Source organism: Rhamphochromis sp. 'chilingali' (assembly GCF_963969265.1).
Source record: "Rhamphochromis sp. 'chilingali' genome assembly, chromosome: 6".
NCBI lineage: Eukaryota > Metazoa > Chordata > Actinopteri > Cichliformes > Cichlidae > Rhamphochromis > Rhamphochromis sp. 'chilingali'.
Genome location: NC_137933.1, coordinates 27625932 through 27645552, shown reverse-complemented (window position 1 = coordinate 27645552; position 19621 = coordinate 27625932). Strand labels below are relative to the sequence as shown.

The 19621-nt window shown below is 43.0% G+C and overlaps 1 protein-coding gene across 1 annotated transcript; it reads right to left on the bottom strand.

Moving 5' to 3' along the window:
* Positions 1-5011: 5011 nt before the first annotated feature.
* On the bottom strand, positions 5012-13197 carry dldh (dihydrolipoamide dehydrogenase). The gene is made up of 12 exons (XM_080884844.1): positions 12674-13197; positions 12231-12524; positions 11382-11442; positions 10378-10635; positions 8810-8870; positions 8575-8705; positions 8297-8466; positions 7992-8208; positions 7709-7885; positions 6907-7612; positions 6519-6774; positions 5012-6431 (listed from the first exon to the last, which is right to left on the bottom strand). Exons 1-12 carry the CDS (start codon positions 12725-12727, stop codon positions 6426-6428), a joined length of 2391 nt encoding a protein of 796 aa, XP_080740970.1. The 5' UTR covers positions 12728-13197; the 3' UTR covers positions 5012-6425.
* Positions 13198-19621: the final 6424 nt, after the last annotated feature.

Genomic DNA, 19621 nt, shown 5'->3' with positions numbered 1-19621 from the left:
AGAGGGATGTAAAATCAGCGGGACACTGTTATGATGCTGCTCTCTGAGGCTGCGAATCAGCAAAAAAGTCTGGAGATGTTGAGAGAAAAGGCTCTGTGTTTACTTTGTGTGCAGTAAAATTAGTGCAACAAGTGATCAGGTGGTATTTAAAAGTGGTAAATATACTCAAAAATAGACCTAAACTACATACAGGCTGTCTACATTCTCATTATATACACATAACAATAATAATAATCAAACAAGCCAAACGACTTATTGCCTGGGCCAGTTCTTCCTCATATTTACTTAGGCTCAAAATAAGTCACATAATAATTTGCATTGTTAGCTGTTACATTTTTCTTTGTATACAGGCCATGATGAGCTGACTTTTTCTGTTATATTAGTTAAGTGAATTCAATAAGGTAAGAGTCAGGATCAAATGTAGCAATAGTCTAACTGGCATCATGAGCTTCAGTTTAAATTGATGTCTCCTGTCTTTGATGTAGCCTAGCATTGACCCTGAACACCACAGCCTGCTTTGCACCACTCCAGCATTACTGCAAACTTCCCCACAATACTGAAACTACGGTCAGTTCAGCCTGCTCTGAATTGTACTAAATAACACACATTATCATTCAATTTATTTTTTTAAATCACATTTCACAATATGAAAAAAAACATCTGAATGTTTTGTCCCAAGAGGACACAAAAGCCATCGTCACAGTAGCTGAAGTTCAAACCAAGCATCAGAAGGCTGATTAAGTGACTTTGAACATGGCATGGTCATTGGTTCTAGAGGGTCTGGTCTCAGTATAATAATAATGATAATATGACATATTATAAACCTGCTAAAGCTCTTAGGTCATCTGGAACAGGCTGTCAGTTAGTTCTCCCAGGATTCCCAAAACTTTGAAACTGTATTTACTTCATATGTGTTTTAGTATTTTATACTTAATTATTATCTTATTATCAACAAATGTCTGTGAAAATATTGTCGGGCATAAACCGGTCCGTGGCGCAAAAAATGTTGGGGACCGCTGTACTAGACTAGGGGTGTCAAACATAAGGTGTGTGGGCCAGAATCAGCCCAGCAAAGACCCCAGTCTAGCCCATTGGACAGCTCTGGAAAATGTAAAGGAGTGCATAGATTTTGAAGTTTAAACTGTATTTCCGTAGGCTTTACCGCTTTTCCTGTTTATAAAGACCCCAAAACATCACCACCAACTGTCATTCATGCTACACCGAAGTAATTAAGTAATGGCCGAAAGTTCCTGTTTTTTTCACCATCTACTATAGGAATTTACATTTTTACAGATGGTTCACAGAAAAAAAAGGACATTTTCTATGAATTACCAAGACCTTTATACTTTAGGATTGAAGGACAGTCTTGGCAATGAAATACCAGAACATGTTCTGAAATTTTACACATTTTTCATGTAGAGTTTGACATCTCTGTGGGACAGCATAACACTTTTATCCATTGTCCCTCTGTCGCACATATTCAGGGGGACCAAAGACAACATTTTGACAGGTTCTAATGTCTAATAGTTCGTTTGTTTTAATTATAGACTGTTCTAAAACCTGGTTTTTATTGATCATTATCAGTAGCTCGGGAGGTAGAGCAGGGCATCTGCTAATTGGAAGGTTGGTGGTTCAATCCTTGGCTGCTCTCAGTCTTTATGCCAAATATCCTTGGGCAAAGTTGCTCTCTGATGCATCCATTGGAGTATTAATGTGTGTGAATGTTACATAGAAAGTACTTCCATAGAAAAAATGTGCTTGTGTCAATGAGGCAAGTTGTATAAACTGCTTTTAGTGCTCAGCTAGAGTAGAAAAGCGCTATATAAGAACCAGTCTGTTTATGTGCCACATCTTTTGCTGCCTGTGCTACAATGTGGAAAAATGACTTTCACTTCATCATCACAAAGTCAAAGACCACACAGATTTTTGTAAAATATGGTAATAATGACCGCAATTAAAGGGAAATACAGATATGTGTCACGTAATGGAGTGCAAAAAGTGAGGACCCAAATACAGAAGTTCAAAAACAAAAAGTGAAACATTTATTTGTCTGATGAAAGTTCAAAGTAAAAATGTTCCAAGATACAAAGTAACAAAACCTGGACAGAACAGAGAAATACACAGGGAAGAAGGCAGGCACGTAAACAGTACGACACAAAGTTTAACTGGAAGACAAGGCTGTGTATACACACAGAAACACACAGAGGGTTAACAAGGGGAGTGGAAATAACTGGGGAACAAGAAACAGGTGAAACTAATAAAAGATGAAGACAAAGTAAAACTGAAGATGAGAAGCAAATGACTTTCAAAATAAAACAGGAAGTAATCTAAGTAGAGAGCCTTAACAGAAATGAAGACTTCACAAAATTTAAGAAGACACTAAGGTTGTTCTTATGCTTGCCCTGTCACTTGTGTTGCGTTTGCCGTCACAGCTGGATTGAAGACAGAAATGTAGGATGGTCCCAGTTTTTACCCCCATTTTAATGATAATACTGCACAGAAGCTCAGAGATGTACTGACACACAGATGTTGTAACTATTTGAAACTTGAGTTTTTGGGAATAACATGGGAGACAAACACTTGTGGCTTTTTGGCCTTTTGACTTCTGTGCCTTAACAGCAGGTATAAATGGCTACATGTGTCTGATGACGACATGGCGATGAGCATATAGGGTATATTGGGACCTCAAGGAAGCTACTCAAATACACCAGATCAAAAATATAAACACGCTTTTTTTATTCCCAAAAATCTCTTTCTGTCCATCCATCTATCCAACACATGCACACACCAGCCAAGATGTTTACACACACACACACACACACACACACACACACACACACACACACACACACACACACACACACACACACACACACACTTATACATTCAAACAGATCTGTGAGAGGAGAGGAGTGTATGAATGGACAGATTAATCAGATTATAGCTGAGACACACTTAAACAGCCTGTTCTGTGGATTAGCTACGGTCCTGCCTACTCCCTGTCAGAATAAAAATTGTATTAGAAGAGAGAGGTGTGTGTGGGGTGTGGTGTGTGTGTGGGGGGGGGAGGCTGAACCAGACAATATATCATCCTACACACGCACACAGATGTATAGATTTGTGTTCACATTTTTCTGTTGTGTTATTTAGAATATGAGTGATGGTACATCTTGGACTTCTTTAAGAACTAAAAAAAGAAAATGTTCAGGATTTAGGTGAACGATAAGAAAAAGGAATGAGCTCATGTGAAGTGTGGACTGACTGGATAAACGTTTCTCTATAGATTTGACCATGAAGAAGTTTCGATTTCCCCCTTTCAGAAGTTCAAAGAGTTGCTGTTCTTTATGTGCAGCAGGACAGCAAATGGCAGCCAGTCACCGGGGCTTTGTCTGACTATTGACACCAGAGAGATGCTGAGAGGGAGGACGCGAGTGTGTGCGACTGTTCAGGGGCTGGAGGACAGCCTGACAACAACAAAGGACCAGCTTTAAGCCTGTCTCCTGTGATTTTCCAACTCAGCGAAAAGCTATTGTGGCACAGAAAAAAAGTTAAGTTAAAAAGCTTAGCATGGTATGTGCTAACAACTGCCTGCCGCTTGTGTAATACAAGCAAATACTTTTTGAGTAGCCACAGTTGCAGTCTTTGGAAGGGCAACCGTCGCTGTGTCTGCAGCCTGTGGGCAGGTCAGTGGTGTGATCTGCTGCTCTGTACCATCAGTTAGGGTGTGAAAGATTCATCCCTTAATGTGGCTCTGTGTCAATATTGGAAAGGAATTGTGAACTTTCTTTCTACTCCATCATTCAAATCTTACTTCAGTCAGCCAGTCCATGACCTCTCCTGGAGTGTGTGTTTGTGTGTGTTATTGTGCTCCATGTCGACACTTAATGCAGTGTGTCCTCTGTAATTGCAGTAAATTTCTGATCATCTGTCATCCAATTTCACCGTCCTGTGTATGTGGTGTGTGTGTTTATATAAGACTGCAAACCAGATGAGTTTCTTTGATGACTACTTCTGTGCTCCCAGTGGTCGCTGAATGACACACACACACACTTAAACACACACGGAGTAGTGCAGGCAGGGGCAACTGGGACTAAATCCAGACTGGTGGTTTCTTTCTTCAGCTATAAATACCCATGTGCTTAAAACAAGATCAGACACACACACACACACACACACACACACACACCAATAGTCCTGGACTCTGAGGAGCATAGAAAAAAAAACATTAATTCAGAAACACAGAAAGATGCAGACTAAAGTAAATACACACATGCACATATGCAATCCCTCTCTCTTTCATTCATGCACACACACACACACACACACACACACACACACACACACATATTACAATACACACAAGGAGATGGGTCTGCCCTCAGAGGAGGCTAGCTAAGCGTTCTATGATTATGGGGTGTGTCTTTGTCTCATTTAGTGGTTCCACAAGGAGACAGTCTTCTGCTGTGTCAGACAAACACACACATACACACTCTCTCTCTCTCTCTCTCTGTCTCTCACACACACACACACACGCAAAACACTTATAGTATCACTAAGTGACATCAAATCCCTCAGCTTCAATTTTCCAGATTACTTTTTTTAAAATAACCTACAAATGTAAGAACGGGCGAGTATTCATGCTTTGCTAATTTACACAGCTTTTAAGAGCATGTTGCGTACTTCTCATAATCCCTTGTTAAGCAGAAAGGGAAAAACAAGCATTCAACACCAGATGTGCCATATTTCATTCCTTTTTTTTTTTATTTTGGAAAAATATTGCGCCTTTTTTCCAGTATTAAAAATGACAGGCTCTGTACATCAGATTTTCTCTTAAATACAACACAGTCACAGTGGTCTCAAGTGCCTAACACATACATGCATACATACTTACATACATACATTATCTGCCAGATTAAAAAAAAAAAAAAAAAAAAAATCCAACTTAAATTATAACAGGATTAATTAAAAAAAAAAACACAATGAAATGGAGCACAAATAATTACATAATTAAATTAAAAGAATACAGCTTTCTTTAGATAACAAATAAAATAAAAACAAATGATCTCAACCAATGGCAGGCAGGGTGATGGTGTCCTTGAACTGGCTAACAGTGGAAGAGTGAAGGGAGTGGAAGTGAGCAGTGCATTCAATGACACAGGCGTGAACTCTCCTACATGCACACACAAACACACATACAACCACACACTCGTGCTGTCTCACACACATGCACGCTCACGTCTATAGTGCAATGAGGTCTTGGCAGTTGAGACGAGTCCTTTAAAGTTCAGCCTACTTGGAAAAATCAACAGCATCACTAGAGGTCAGGAAGAAAAAGACCAAACTGTCAATTTGAGCTGCTGATGCAATTTCACAAAATTCTGGAAATGTTCTGGAAAGGGATGGGCAGCAAATTCAAACAGAAATCATACACGAACTGATAACTAAACTTCAAATATGTTTGTTTTGAGTTCTTTCATCTGGATTTTTTCTTCTTGGTTCGTCCTCTAATGCCAAAAGTGTTTCCTAAGTTGCTCTGCCCAAAACATTTCCCTGTGTGTCACAACTTTCAGGGGTCAGAGGCCAGTATGGCCCAACAGAATCCATGTTGGATCGATCTGCAGTCACTACTGGAGTCTTTAGTTCTTTAGTTTGTGCTGAGAACCAGCTCAGCATTGTTTCTGTCAGTGCTGCAGAGGAAAAGCTGTTGAGCTGCTACAGAAGTAGTCCCACAGTTTTATTTGTGTCAAGAAAGCTCAGACTGTGATTTATATTTAATGAATAGATTGTAGCAGTTTAATGTTTCTACAACTCTGCTCTCTGCTCTGCAGCACTGCACAGAACTCGAACTACTCATTATCCATGACAGATTTTACACTGCATTGTAAAACACAGCACATAACAGTACTACAACAGTACTTTAAAAATTCTCTGTACTCCAAAGGTACTTCACTGTTCATTCAATCAGTACCCCATGGTACTACAATATCAACTGTTGACATACAAGTCCATATTCCACTGATTGGAGTTCATCCTGTTACAAGCAGTAAATCATCTTGAACTGCAGAAGACGTCTTCATCAGTTTGCCAACAGTCTTCACTGGACTAGACAAGTACTCAGCCAGCGCTGTTTCTGTACAAAGTCTGTACAAGCGCTCGCATTGCCTCCTGGTACTCCGTCCGTAGTGTTGAGTCAACATTAGACCTACATCCATCCAAGAAATATCCAGAATTCACCCGTAGTACTACCGTAGTACTACCGTAGTACTAAGTCCTTGCCAAGTGGGCTCATCAGCACCTTGGCTCAAAGTCCTCTGGTAAATCCGAGGGAACAGCAGCAAACAGCAGGAGTAAAACCTCCTGGAGACAAGCTGAGCTCTACTGCTCAGGGCTGGTGTATGTGGACCACCACCTGGTTTTCACTGGTATCATACCTGTAATACAGAAGGGACAAAGTCAGTCTTTGGAACTGCAGTTTTTGTGTGTGTTATGGGCGTTTGGGTCTATTTTTGCGTACTCACCTCTGTGGCAATGATGCATTCATCTTTCTGGTCTGATATGACGTAAACAGACTGGTATTTGGTGTCACTGGTGCACTGGTACCTGCTGTCACTGGGATCGTTGTATTCAACATCACTGGTTGACTGGAATTTAACGTCGCTGGTCGACTGATATTTAAGATCGCTCGCTGCGTGACAGTTCAAATCGGTGGATGAGTGATATTTTGCTTCACTGCAGCTCGGTGACTCGGCCACAGGGTTCTTTTCTGATGCATCACTGTGGGATAAAAGAGGACAGAGAAATTCTGAAATGCTGTTCTTCATGCAACAAATGCTTTCACAGTGATTAAGGGGACATCTGCATGAAATAATTCCAACCATTAAGAATGTATTTTGATTGGTTGTGTACCTGTTTTTCCTCTTCCTGTATCTTTCCTCTGTATCTGACTCATCCAGCATTTCACATTTGGCCTCTGGCTCTTGGTGACCCTCCTCTTTACATGGTGGCAACTCCTCAGGTTGAAGCTCATGGACCAGGTTGTACTCCACGCTAGGGTACCGAGATTTAAAGCCATTCTTCTCTGTTCCGTTGAGCCCACCGATTCCACTCAGACCTCCAAGAGATCCAGTGAGATCCGAATGATAATCTGCCTTCTTGTTGGTGTTTTTAACTGATGTTGTCATCAGAACTCCCAGTTCCTTGTCGCTGCGGAGACAGTTGTTGGTGGTTGTCAAGTTGTTCATGGTCTCGTGGCTGTCACTGTGGACACTGTCACTGTGATGACTGTGCCGCTCCTGCAGTTTTACCCGAATGTAGACCACCAGCACAGAGCATCCGATCAAGATCACAAGAACCAGGAAGACGCCGGCACACACGGCCGCCCAAGGGAATCCTCCATTGTCATCCTCCTCATCATCAGGATTTTCACTTCCAGAGTATATTCGATCGGGTCGATCCACAATCTCTGGTAAGAGGAACTGACAGTTGTGACCGCCATAGCCGGGCACACAGGCACACATATAGCGGCTGCCTCGCTCATGACAGGTGGCTCCATTGTGGCAGGGGTTGTGTTTGCATCGGGAGACAGGGGAGCTGCAGTTTTTGCCAGTATAGCCTGTGAAAATGGTATGGTTTAAGAATCTGAGAAAATGACACTAAGCTGCATAAAAATTCATGTAAACATCAACAAATTTGTCAAAAGTTGTCATACCTGGGGGGCAACTACAGGTGTAGCCACTTCCTGTTTCCTGGCATGTCCCACCATTCTGACAAGGGAAGGAGAGACAATATCCAGAGACGCTACTCCCGCTTTCCTCACAGTTAGGACCTGAAAACCCTTCAGAACACTGACAGAGGTAGGAGTTCACCAGATCCACACATTCTGCACCTGCAGAGGGGAGAGGGATTAAGAGAAAGACCAGTGATTAGTCTCTGGATGTTTTAACCCTGGGTTCAATTGTAGGTTTAGGTGAAGTTAAAATCAGTAAATGTACCATTTAAACAGGGGTTGGACGAGCAGTGGTCAATTTTCTTCTCGCAGTTGAAGCCAGCATATCCTGTCGGGCACTGACAGAAGTAGCCACCTTCCGGATTGTCGACACAATGTCCGCTGTTGAAGCAAGGCCCGTCTGCACAGGTGTTGGCGCTTAACTCACAGTTGTTACCATAAAAACCAGGTGGGCATGTGCACTTATATCCATTGTCATTGTCCTATATTGGAAAGAATGTAAACAGTCACACACAGGTTTCTTGTTTCCACATCATCTCTCTTTCTGTCTTCCTCTCCTGTGATACTCACAGTGCAGCTGCCTCCGTTGCGACATGGACTTCCGGAACATTCACTGACTTGGATCTCACAGCTGGCGCCTGTGTATCCAGGTAGGCAGGAACAAGTGTAGCTGCCCTGGCCAGTGTTAGTGCAGGTGGCTCCGTTAAGACAGGGTTTGTGGTGTGTACAGTAGTTCAGATCTGGAAACACGAACAATAACAAACCGTTACAAAAAATATACTTTAAACCTAAAGCAAAGAGGGTCCAAGCGGGAATCAAGCATGTAGTAAATGTGTCAGTAAACTCACCCTGGTTGCAGAAAAGCCCACCCCAGCCCTCCTGGCAGTTACACTGCCAAGGCTGTTGGCAGGTGCCATGGAGGCAGCCAGGGTAACGGATGCAGTCATCACAGTAACGCCCACTAAAGCCCACACGACACCTGTGAACACGACAGTTATTTAACACTAATAGTAACAGAAGAAAATATATTGAAACGCTGTCATATTAATTTATGGAAACTTAAAAATGCTTTTCTGGACTTACTTGCACTCTCCTGGTTTATCACAGAAACCGTGTTCCTCATCACATCCAGGAAGGCAGATTGCTAAAGAGAGTAAACATGCACGGTTAGGTAACCCACTGGAAATGAGGCGTGTTTGCACTCCATCAATCTTCCAATCACTTTAATTCCTTTTCAAGTCACTGACAGCTTGTCTGACAGTCCATCTGGTTGGCCCTCAGGCCTTCTTATCTATTTGGTGGAGTCATTCATCTTGTCTGGTGCCATGTTTGTCTGCCGAATACGTTCACCTGCTCAGGCATGTTTCTAGAGTATTTTTATTCTCTATTATTAAGAGGCTTAATCCACCAGTCTTTATGGTTAAATGTCTTCTGGAGGTCTTCTTAGCACTTATAATGCAAAAGAGTAAAATTTGGAGGGTAATTGGTGTCACTGGGTCACTCTTGTGAACAGGCTGACATTTGCTGGTTTCTTCATTGCTTCAAAAGTTGTTGAAAATGCTACCGTTTTGGCCTTAATACCCACACAAGGAGCTACGTCAGTTTTGGTCACCAAACGAGGGGGATGCAGCCAACAAGCCCTCTCTTTTAACATGGTTGTTCTCCCATACAAAAGCCTCCCACACAAAGCCTCCTTTCTCCCCTTGACTGTGGGTCAGAAGTCCTTTTTCTCACCCTCAGCCCCTCTCTTTCCATATCCCTCCCTCTTCTTTCTGATCCTCCTTTTTCCTCGTTTACTCTCCCATCCACCTATCCCCTCCTCTCATCTTCCTCTCCTATCCTTTCCCTTCTTCTGCTCATCCTGTCTCTCCTCACTCCCCCCCCCCCCCCTCCTCCTCCTCCCCCAAGGGCCAGCTGGTCTGTGTGGAACTAACCACCAGACAGCTGCTCCATTGTCTCCTCTCACCGAGCAGCTGCCCCCTCCACAACAATACACAACCGTGCTCGGCCAATCAACAGCCTGAACCACAACAATACAGGACCCCCACTTGGCCAATCGGGGAGGAGGTTTTGGGCGAGGAGGCCCCAGTGGTCTAATGGAAGGCACGCGGCGTGTGAATTACTGAGGAGCCACTGCGGCTCATTAGAATGGAGGCCTCTGGTGCTATGGGATAACTAACTGACGCCTGTTGCACACGGGCCCCGCATTATGAGGTGAAAAAAAAAGTCCCCAAACAATACAGAGAGGCAAATGACTGTTGGGAAAATTAACTTTGAAAAGTAGTTTATAAACTGTAGAAACTTAAAACCCCTTAAAGCTTATGTGTTTTTCATTTTAAAAGTTAAAGAACTGTTTTTTTTAAGATGGCAGTAATTCCAGACTAAGCCGGAACTAGTGTTAACACGTCTCACTTGTGAGGCAGTATTTTGGAATCAGGCACTTTGTGTAAACATCACCGCTTGCTGCTAATGATTGTGCCACTCCTTCAGCTTATCTAAGCAGCTGCCATTGGACTGAAATTTTAACTACTGCATTACCACTAACCTGAAGGTGTTTGTGCTTGCCAACTATATCTCTCAGTTATGGATATTCCTCACATTGCTCCATACAGACCTACTGACATTGTTTGATTAAAACCAAAACCACTCACGTTCAGTGCAGTATTGTCCCTTCCAGCCAGAGTTGCATATAATCTCTCCACGCTCGCCGCAAGTGAAGTGTCCAAAAGCATCATCTCGCGGGCGGCAGAAAACAGAGCAGCCTTCGCCGTAGTAGTACTCATCACACAGGAAGCGGTAAGAGTATCGCAGCTCAGTCTTGCCAGCTGTCTGCACATCACTGAACCACTCTTCTCCCACACTGAGGTGACGCTGAGTGGCGATCCTGCTGATCAGACGCTCTGGGTTGTCTGAAAAAGTAAATCACACAGCTTGTTGTGAGTCACATGTTGTTGTGAAGCATGGCTTTTCTGCAGAGCGTAGGACAGGGTAGGACCCTTTCATTCACATGAAGCTGTCAGTTATATTCCTTTGTTTACTAAAGATTTCAGGTCTTGCGGAAGCATGTGTGCTTACGCTCCTGCAGAATGACAGCCACACATGTTTTTGAAAATGAGTCTGTCATGCAGTGAAAAATAAAAGGCCAAGGGGTGAAATCTGCTGTCTGGCTTGCAACAATGCTTTTCTTGTGAACTGTTTTTTCCAAATAGAGACAGATTACACCATAAAACCTCAGTGCAATGATAAGATGATAGCTTAAAGATGACAACAGTAAATCTCACCACAGAAACAAATCTGAGAATGCCTATTATCAAGAGACAAGTGAACCCACACAGGAAATTGTGCCATTATATGCAAAAACACAAATTTTATGCAAGAACATGGCTATGTAATCAAAAACACACTGGACGTTTGCCTCACTGAGATGTAGTATTAGCTGATTCCCCACACTACAATCAGCAGATGTTTAGAAATGGTTAACCCTTATTTACTTTTCAAGGGAAGGTGTGTGCCTCAAAAAGTTGGATCTTAATTCTTATAAAAATGGCTGAAAAGAAAAAAAGATGACCTGACATTTGAAAGAAAACCAGGAAAACCTATTTGCCTTCTGCTCTGTCTTTGAGATACACTACTGCCCTTTCTTGCTGTCACCCACCTGTTGTCAGGTCGTCCAGGGAGTCGGTGTGGAGAGCTTCAATGATCAGTGAAAACGTCCCCTGAGGAGAGACAGAGAGAGAATCAACAGCTGCTTAGCCTACAGGCCTCCCTCCCTTCAGAGCAGGCGGGCCATTAGCAGGCCTCCCAATAAACTTCACAGCCTAATTCTCGTGTTGATTAGGTGCCTAATAAGGCCCGGTACCTGCTCCCCTTTTCACACCCCTGCCCATATCACACTCTGACACCGCTGTAAAACCAAACGAGGCGGAATTTCACGCTGTGCTGCCAATGATGTGCCAACTCAGAGGATGTTAAATTTCCCACCACGGCTGGTCGGAGGAGAGAGACGTTTGGTACACACACACACACACACACACACACACACACACACACACACACACACACACACACACACACACACACACACACACACACACACACACACACACACCCTCCCCTTCCCGTTTTATCCAACCAAAGAGCATAGAAATACTACAATAGCCCCTCTCACACACTGCTGACAAAGACCCTCACAAGTGTGGAGTTTGAGAGCATCTGTTGCGTTCTGCACTCTTCAAAGCTAATACATCTCAGTCTGTCAAGGCCCTTCATTACTCAAAGTTTATCGGACAGAGAATACCTCAAAACTACGACTTCAAGTTTTTTTTTTCGGGGGTGGGGGTAACTGTATAATTACCAACAGTGAAAATTGACGCATTGGGCCCGAAAAAACAAACAAACAAACAAAAACAGTAAATGCACAAAACTGAGCTCTAGACTGCAGCTTATCATTATTTCCACAATATTATTAATAATATTACCGATTATATGTCCTGCTTTTACTTACTGGCCATGTGAAACCGAAGGAAAAGCGGATCGGGTTGGTGAAGCTGTCCGCGTTGGTCTCCGGGACCTGGAAGGAGTTGGAGCCGAGGACGGGAGTCACAGTCCCCCCATACGTGCAGGGAGGCTCTGGGGAGACGTTGGCCTGATAATGCTTCAGACAGACCCGAAAGAAAGTCTTGCACTCACACTGCTGCTGGCCCTGCAGGTGAGTGGGGCAGCAGTTGGCATTCCCAGTTATCCCCTTCTTGTTGAGGAACTCCTGCAACTTCAGCTCAAACACGCCCGAGCACAGAACCTATAACACACACGCGCGCGTAATCAATCAATCGAGAGTATTTAAGGCAGGACCCGTGAGAATCAATCTTAAGCTGTTTGTATTCAAAAATATGTGCAGAGGGTATTTCAATACCCTTTAATGTTAAAGCTTGCTTTCATCGGACCTACCTGGCAGGTGAGTACGGTGAGACTGACAGCCAGGAGCAGACACAGGCGTCCCATTGTGTTGACAGCCCCTCAAAACCAGTGAAAGCTCCACAAGTCCGTGCAGCCCGGCTCAAACACTCATGGAGAAAGTCCTGTAAAACCTTCCCAGTGTCTCGCAGTCAAGGTGAGTCTTTGACGCGCAGTGGGGGTGGGAAGAGGAAGTTGTAGTGAAACTTTTCCTTTTGGTGCGTCTGTCTTCCGCCTCTATATTTTCCAATACACTGCGAAAGTTTGTGACAGAAAGGCTGTTGCAGTGCAAAGTAATCCCCAGCAGACTGATCCACTCGAAGAAACGTGAATGAAATCCCTGATGGAAAGAGTTAATTCCAATCAGTCGGTGAAGAAGCAACTCTTGATGGGCTTGTTTGTTTTTCCACTTGATTGATCATGATATGCTGATCATAAACACAGAAAACAAATCTGCGGTCCTCTCCGTTTTCCTTGGTGTGGCAGTGCGTGTGTCTGATGGGTCTACTGCCCCGTGCAGGGTTTTATACGGGGCCAGCAGGCGAAGGGTAATAAGATGCAAATGAGCCCCTCTGCTCCTCTTCTTCCCCTCCCTCCACCACCACCACAAGTCCGCCCAGGGGCCATCACAAAGAAAGGGAAGGGGGAGGTAGGGGGTGCACACAACTTTTCTAAACCCGCCCCCTCCTCTCTTTTTCTCAAAGGGATGGACCAAATGGCTAGTGAGCTGTTAAATGTGCAACAACCCCATGCTTCCCCCGATGCCTCCCTCTTCTAGGACGCACTGGGCCCATTTACATTCCGACAAATTATTTTACCTCTGGACAAAATCCTCCATCAAGCGATTTATACACATGGTGCAGCCAGACGCACCATGACTTCTTATATTTGAGGGGCTATGGTAAAGGTTTGGCCTGGCTCGTTCCTTGGATGGCCAGCCGGCCAGCCAGCCGTCCCAACTGCGTTACAACGACCATCTGCTCCGCTGCATTCCTATGGTGTTACCCCTGCCGTGGTTTTCACAATGCCACACCCCCAAAACAAGTCGCTCTATTCTTATTATTTTATCTTTATTTCTTGGCTTAGAGACCTACAGCCTTTCTCCCCACTTGCGCCCTCATTATAAAAACATTGCTGCTGTTTTCCTAATGTAGGCTGCACCAAGTGTGCTGTTATTTTAATACCCACGTCTTGATAAAAATGTGACTGACGAGTCTCTTCTTCAAAACAGCATTGAATATTAGAGCTGTGATACCGAGAAAGAGCTTCATTTTAACTCATTACGATTTTTCAATGAATACAATCGATTTCCTCTAATCGTTAATAGATTTTGAACCATTTTGAGTGGATAATGACCAGTTTTAGGTGCTCGAGAATATAAAAAAAAATCTCCGAGAGTGCGCTCAGTGGCCTCAGGCGATCACACCAACTGTATTTGTAGGCATGCCTGTGTATTTCCCTTACTTGCAGTTTGATAGAGACAGTAAAAAAAAAAAAAAAAAAAAAAAAAAACCAAAACTTGGTGGTGTGTCACTCGCGTGGCTGTCATTAAGGGACTTTATGGGGGAAAGGAGGGGGAATATGAGGCGGGGGGAGGGGGGAGTCATACTAGGAGTAAAGTTTTTTTTCTCTTTGTGCTTTCAGCTGTATGGTAATTGGGACGGCAGCACCTGCTCTCCCACAATAATACAGCACCAGAGAGAGAGAGGGAGAGAGAGAACGAAGGGGAAAACATGGCCGGGTGCATAAACAATAATCTTACAATGTGTTTTATAATAAAACATCATATTAACGAAATACAGTCAGATTATATTAGATGCTGCAGACCATCACCCTATTCACGCTACAGTGTAAGTCAGAGAGTGTGCTCGCTATACACCAGGTTGGCAACACAACTCGCGCAGGGTCCACTGTCTAATTTGCATATGTGTGTATATCCGCAGAGAAATGTGGGCAAGAATGCGCACTTGTTGGCGTGATTTATTCTGAGCTTATCTCTGGCATTCCCAACTGTGCTGAGATTCTTTACCAAGTCATTAATGTCTCACGGGATTACATATATATCTAAAACAAAATTAGCAACCCTGCAGGAAAGCAGTAATTAAGCAATTGTTTTTCAATATAGATAGAAATGAAAGGCTCCAAAGATAGCTGTTGTGTAAAAAGACGATTTCCGATGTGATTTTATATCCAATATGTTTACTTACATTGATACATAGACCACAGTCATCAGGATTTACGAAGGAATTATACATAAAATAAAGAAATTACATGTTTCACAATTTTTACTCTATTTAATGTACCTATATTATTATCAGCCCAGCCCTTATTGAACTGTTATGTTGTGTTTGTTGAAAATTATGCTGCCCTCTTTGCCAGAAGTCTGTTGAAAAAGACATTTTAATGTCATTGATACTTTTTACTTAGATAAAAGAAGTTTATATAAAAATCATTTGGCTAAAAACTGATTGCAGCTTCTACTGTACCGTACATGGTGTTACATATGAGAGATATGTTTGGCAGACTAAATACCGACTTTTACTTATCTATTTATTTTTGGACATTTCAGTTCATTCACTTTAGGTTCCGCCCGTTTTATGTAACACCACATTTTCAAAAAAAATGAAAACCTTTAAATGAGGTTTGAGCAGCAGTCAGACTCAATGAAGAACTGTGTCCTCTTCTAATGTTTACAGACAGTAGCGCGCACTCACAAGGGCGCGCGCACTGGGAGATTTTTAAGGGGGGGGGGGGGGACTTAATTAAAAACTCTAATGGAAGCTACTCCGTCTGCATATCATTACTGCTTTGGTTTGCCGCGGTACACAAACAAGGCCTTCATTCACACTCCACAGATAACATATGCACAACTTTCGGCCTGTCATGTCAGGCGCGCAAGGCGCTGACGGGCTGCTGCGGGAGCGCCGCAGTGCCACCATGCACAAGTTTGATGACCCTGCTTGGTTCTCCCCTCCGGGTCAGTGTATACATGTCTGATGTGGTTGCGTGTCCGCGATATGCTCTTTACACCCCTTGAAAATGATTGAAAGGCCTTTAACCTTAAGCTTTAACGCTATTATCCCTGCCTGCCACCATCTTTCCACATACCCGTATGTGTGTTTAGCTGTAGGACGCTGCTCAGAGCTGCTCATTTCATTTAGCCAGTTGATTTCAACCCCCTTTAATAGCCTGTGATGCGTCTATGTGGCGTGGCGTAAAATCCCCCCTTCTCTAGGCCTTTTATTTACACTCATCCCGACTTTCAGAGGTCCCTGGTGCTCTCTTTCCCTCTGTGTATCAGGCCAATATACCATCAGTCATTCATCACCATGACATGGCACACATTTTCCGATTACGCCAGCAAAGCGTGACTGAAAGGCATGGTTACATGGAAAGTGACCCCCCCTCCATCGTTCACCAGCATCAAGACAACATTTTACCCTAAAACGTAATTTATGCCGAGAGCTTCTCTAATTGTGTCTTAAGGAAACAGCAGAAAGTAGAAACTCCTCCCTCTTCTGATCCCCCTTTGTGTGTGCGTGACCGTGCGTGCACGCGTGTACGTGTGGGGTTAAAAAATAGTTTAACTGGAGGTCGATTGTTTAACTGAAGTGCTTTCCTGTTGTCTGTGTGTGTGCGTGTATGTGTATGTGTGTGTGTTTGTGTACGCGCGCGCGAGCAGGAGCTCCGTGACACATAGTGGAACAACAAAGGAAGAGGTCTCGCGCCCCGCCGCCCATTCATCCCTTTCTCTTGCGAAGTAATTCCCATTGATTCCTATTGAACGGCGAGTCGCGAGCCCCTCGGGGGAGAACCGTGTGATTTGTGAAGGGTCGCGAGGACAAGGCACGCCCCTCCTCGAGCCCGGCCATCTGCTCACCAAACACCACAGCACCAACCAAGTACCAAATGGCTTCCTTCATCTCTGTCTCTGCGTAGTCTCTTAATTTCTCCGTTTACGTTCACTCATCTACTCCATCTCTCCGCCACCATTCCACCTCTCACTCCTTCATTTCTCTCATCTCTCTTGGGTGAGAGTAGGTGGCCTCCGTAGGTGGATCAAGGCCTACTGGATGCCAAATCACAGTGGAGGCATGCAACGGGTATGAGGTGGCCATATGGCCTGTGCGTGTGTGTGCGCGTGTGTGTGCCAAGAAATGGATGGATGGATGGCCGTCGTGGGAACCTCCACATCATCACCATCACACCGACCGTAAACATTAACGCACACATGCTGGGACTGCTGTAGGAGAGATAGATAGATTATCTCATTAACAGCAGCATTGTGATCAGGAGGCTCACCTCACCTGGGCCAGGAATATACCGACTTACACCATCTGTCAGCCTCATTGCGACACTCTGTGTAATCTGCATATACATTTATCATTTGAACCGGTTCAAACGTCAAAATGTGCCCTTCTATAGAATATACATCACATAAAAATACTGCCTGCTCCAGAGCTTGTGTTTAAGTAACAGGAAAAGTAAATGAATTAGTAAACAGAAAATAAAGCAATTGTTACCAGTTTCACACATTTCCAAAGATTACTTGGAAAACGTTTTATTTTTTAGCTTATATTTTGTAACATAATGGTTATCGTACAATGTGACAAAGCACTGACAGAAATGTGAAAGTAAAGAAAAAATACCAGTGTCTGTGGGTGTGTCTGTGTGTCAGAACGTGCCGCTATGTAGATATGTGAAGCTCTATTCACTCCAAATTATTATTATTACTATTATTATTGTAATAATTGGATTGTTGGTTGCTTTAAATAAGACATTTGAAGACATTCTCATAATTTTAGGGAATCTTATAAAAACATTTCAGTAACACAAAAATATTTTTCATGAAATATTGATATGAAATATTCAGATTTTTTCAAACGATATCTCTTTCATTACACCGAGTGGAATTTAATTTGTCTTTTTTTGTTGCATTTTCTTGCATCGTTTTACAATAAAAATGTTTACAATCTTATGGGTGACCACAAAACGTGAGTTACAAATAAATCTACTCCAGAAATGGGACAAAGCCTACAATATCCTGCTATTTGCTGTTTGTTATGTTTGATGTAATGTTTGATTTATAAAGAGCAACCAAACAAACAAACAAACAACCCCTGCTTGCACTTTGAACAAAGTGAACACCCCCCACCAAAAAAAAAAAAAACCTCCCTCAGAGGAGGGGTTTGCCTTTAGTTTGAGAAGCACCCTCCAGCAGCAGCAGGATTAGCCAGGCCAGCTGCCCACAGAGACCATGAGCCCTGAACACTGACATCAGGCGTGACCCTAGAGTGGTGACTATCAGAGACCCTGAGGGGATCTGGACAGCACTGTGTATGAGTGTGTGTGTGTTGTTCATTCAGTTGGACAACTGTTGAGCCTGTATAGATTTTGCCAGCGGTGTTCTTTGTACGAGTGTGTGCGTGCTTGTATGGTCAATTCTTTCCGGGGGTTAACTGCTTATCCAGTACAAATGGGAGGTGTAGGGGTGGGGGCGCAGTTGTGTGCTCCTGGAACATCTGCCTCTGTTTCTCCTGAGTCAAGCTGTGGTCAGGAGAGGAGGGGAGAGGGGGAGGCAAAAAGAGGGGAGCAACTCAAGGGGAAAGACATGGAAGCAGAGAAGGGAGAGTCAGCGCAGAAGAATGAGGAAGCTGAAATTATCCAAGAGGCACAGGTCAAAAACACTGAGTGCTAAAATGGGGACTGGACTGGTTACTGTGTTTTTATCTACCTATCTAATTTTACTATCATGTTTAGGTACTACTACTGGGTTTATTATTGCCCGCTCAGTTCACAACAGTAACAGTATATGTGTGAGAGAAATTATGGAAAAGTAGAAATGGTCCACTCAATGCTGCTCACAGACTCATTCATTCACTGTCAGAATGAGCCACAGTAACTGGATGATATTAGTATGAGCCAGATTTGATAATACGTCAAGTTTTCTTATAATGATTTTTATGGTTACATTGACCATTAGAAACAGCAAGTGTGAGAAAGAGATAGCTAAAGCCTGAAAGAGTGAGTAGGTGGGTGAATGTGCTGCTTCAGCGCAGTCTCTGTTTCACCGCTGCACAAGTTAATATTGTTTACACCTGGTCTCATGGCTTACTTCAGGTTAAGGCACAATAATAACAATAAAGTTAAATTGCGTAATGCTCTAATTTATACACTGATTTGTAAAACTAATGTGAAAATTACAGGCTGATTGGACTATTGTGATATTTAGCTTGATTTTGTGTCATTGATGTAGCTGACAGTGTCAGTGATGTAGTATTATTATCTGTGATGTTTGTCTGGAGGCACTCATATCGACACCTTCAGTTACAGGTCATAAACATAGACCTAAACTAAACCCTTGCAATGCTGAGAGTTTAAAATGTAGCACATTTCTTCAAACCCACAGTTAGCAGATGTTGCCCTTATAAAACTTTCAAAGATTGTAGAAAAACAGTACAAAGACATATTAGAACACAGAAACTGTGTGTTACAGGTTCTCACACGTAAACATTTGATCATTTTTGTGCTCTTCTATGAAAGTAAACATCTTACATTTTGGGTTTTGGTATGCTGACCCATTCAGGGAACATCACTTTTTGTCTTTGGTCAACTAATGTATATAAATTAACTGTAATGAAGCACTGAGACATTTTCATGCAATTCAGTCTAAAAAATATATCTTATCATTTGACTTGTCCTGTAATCTGTTGAAACGCTTAAAAGATAAAAATAAAAAAAGCTCAGGAATTCTGAACAATAATCTGCAGCAAAAAGCTACAGACTTAAAACAAAAAACGAATAAATAAATGAATAAATAAAAAGGGATATGCTGCCGTCATTTTAGCTCCAGGTGCATTTGGGAAAGGTGCCCAGAGCCTGTAGGCCAAGTTCTGGGTGACATCAAAATGCCTTCACAAGCCCAAAGGTCATAACTCTCGA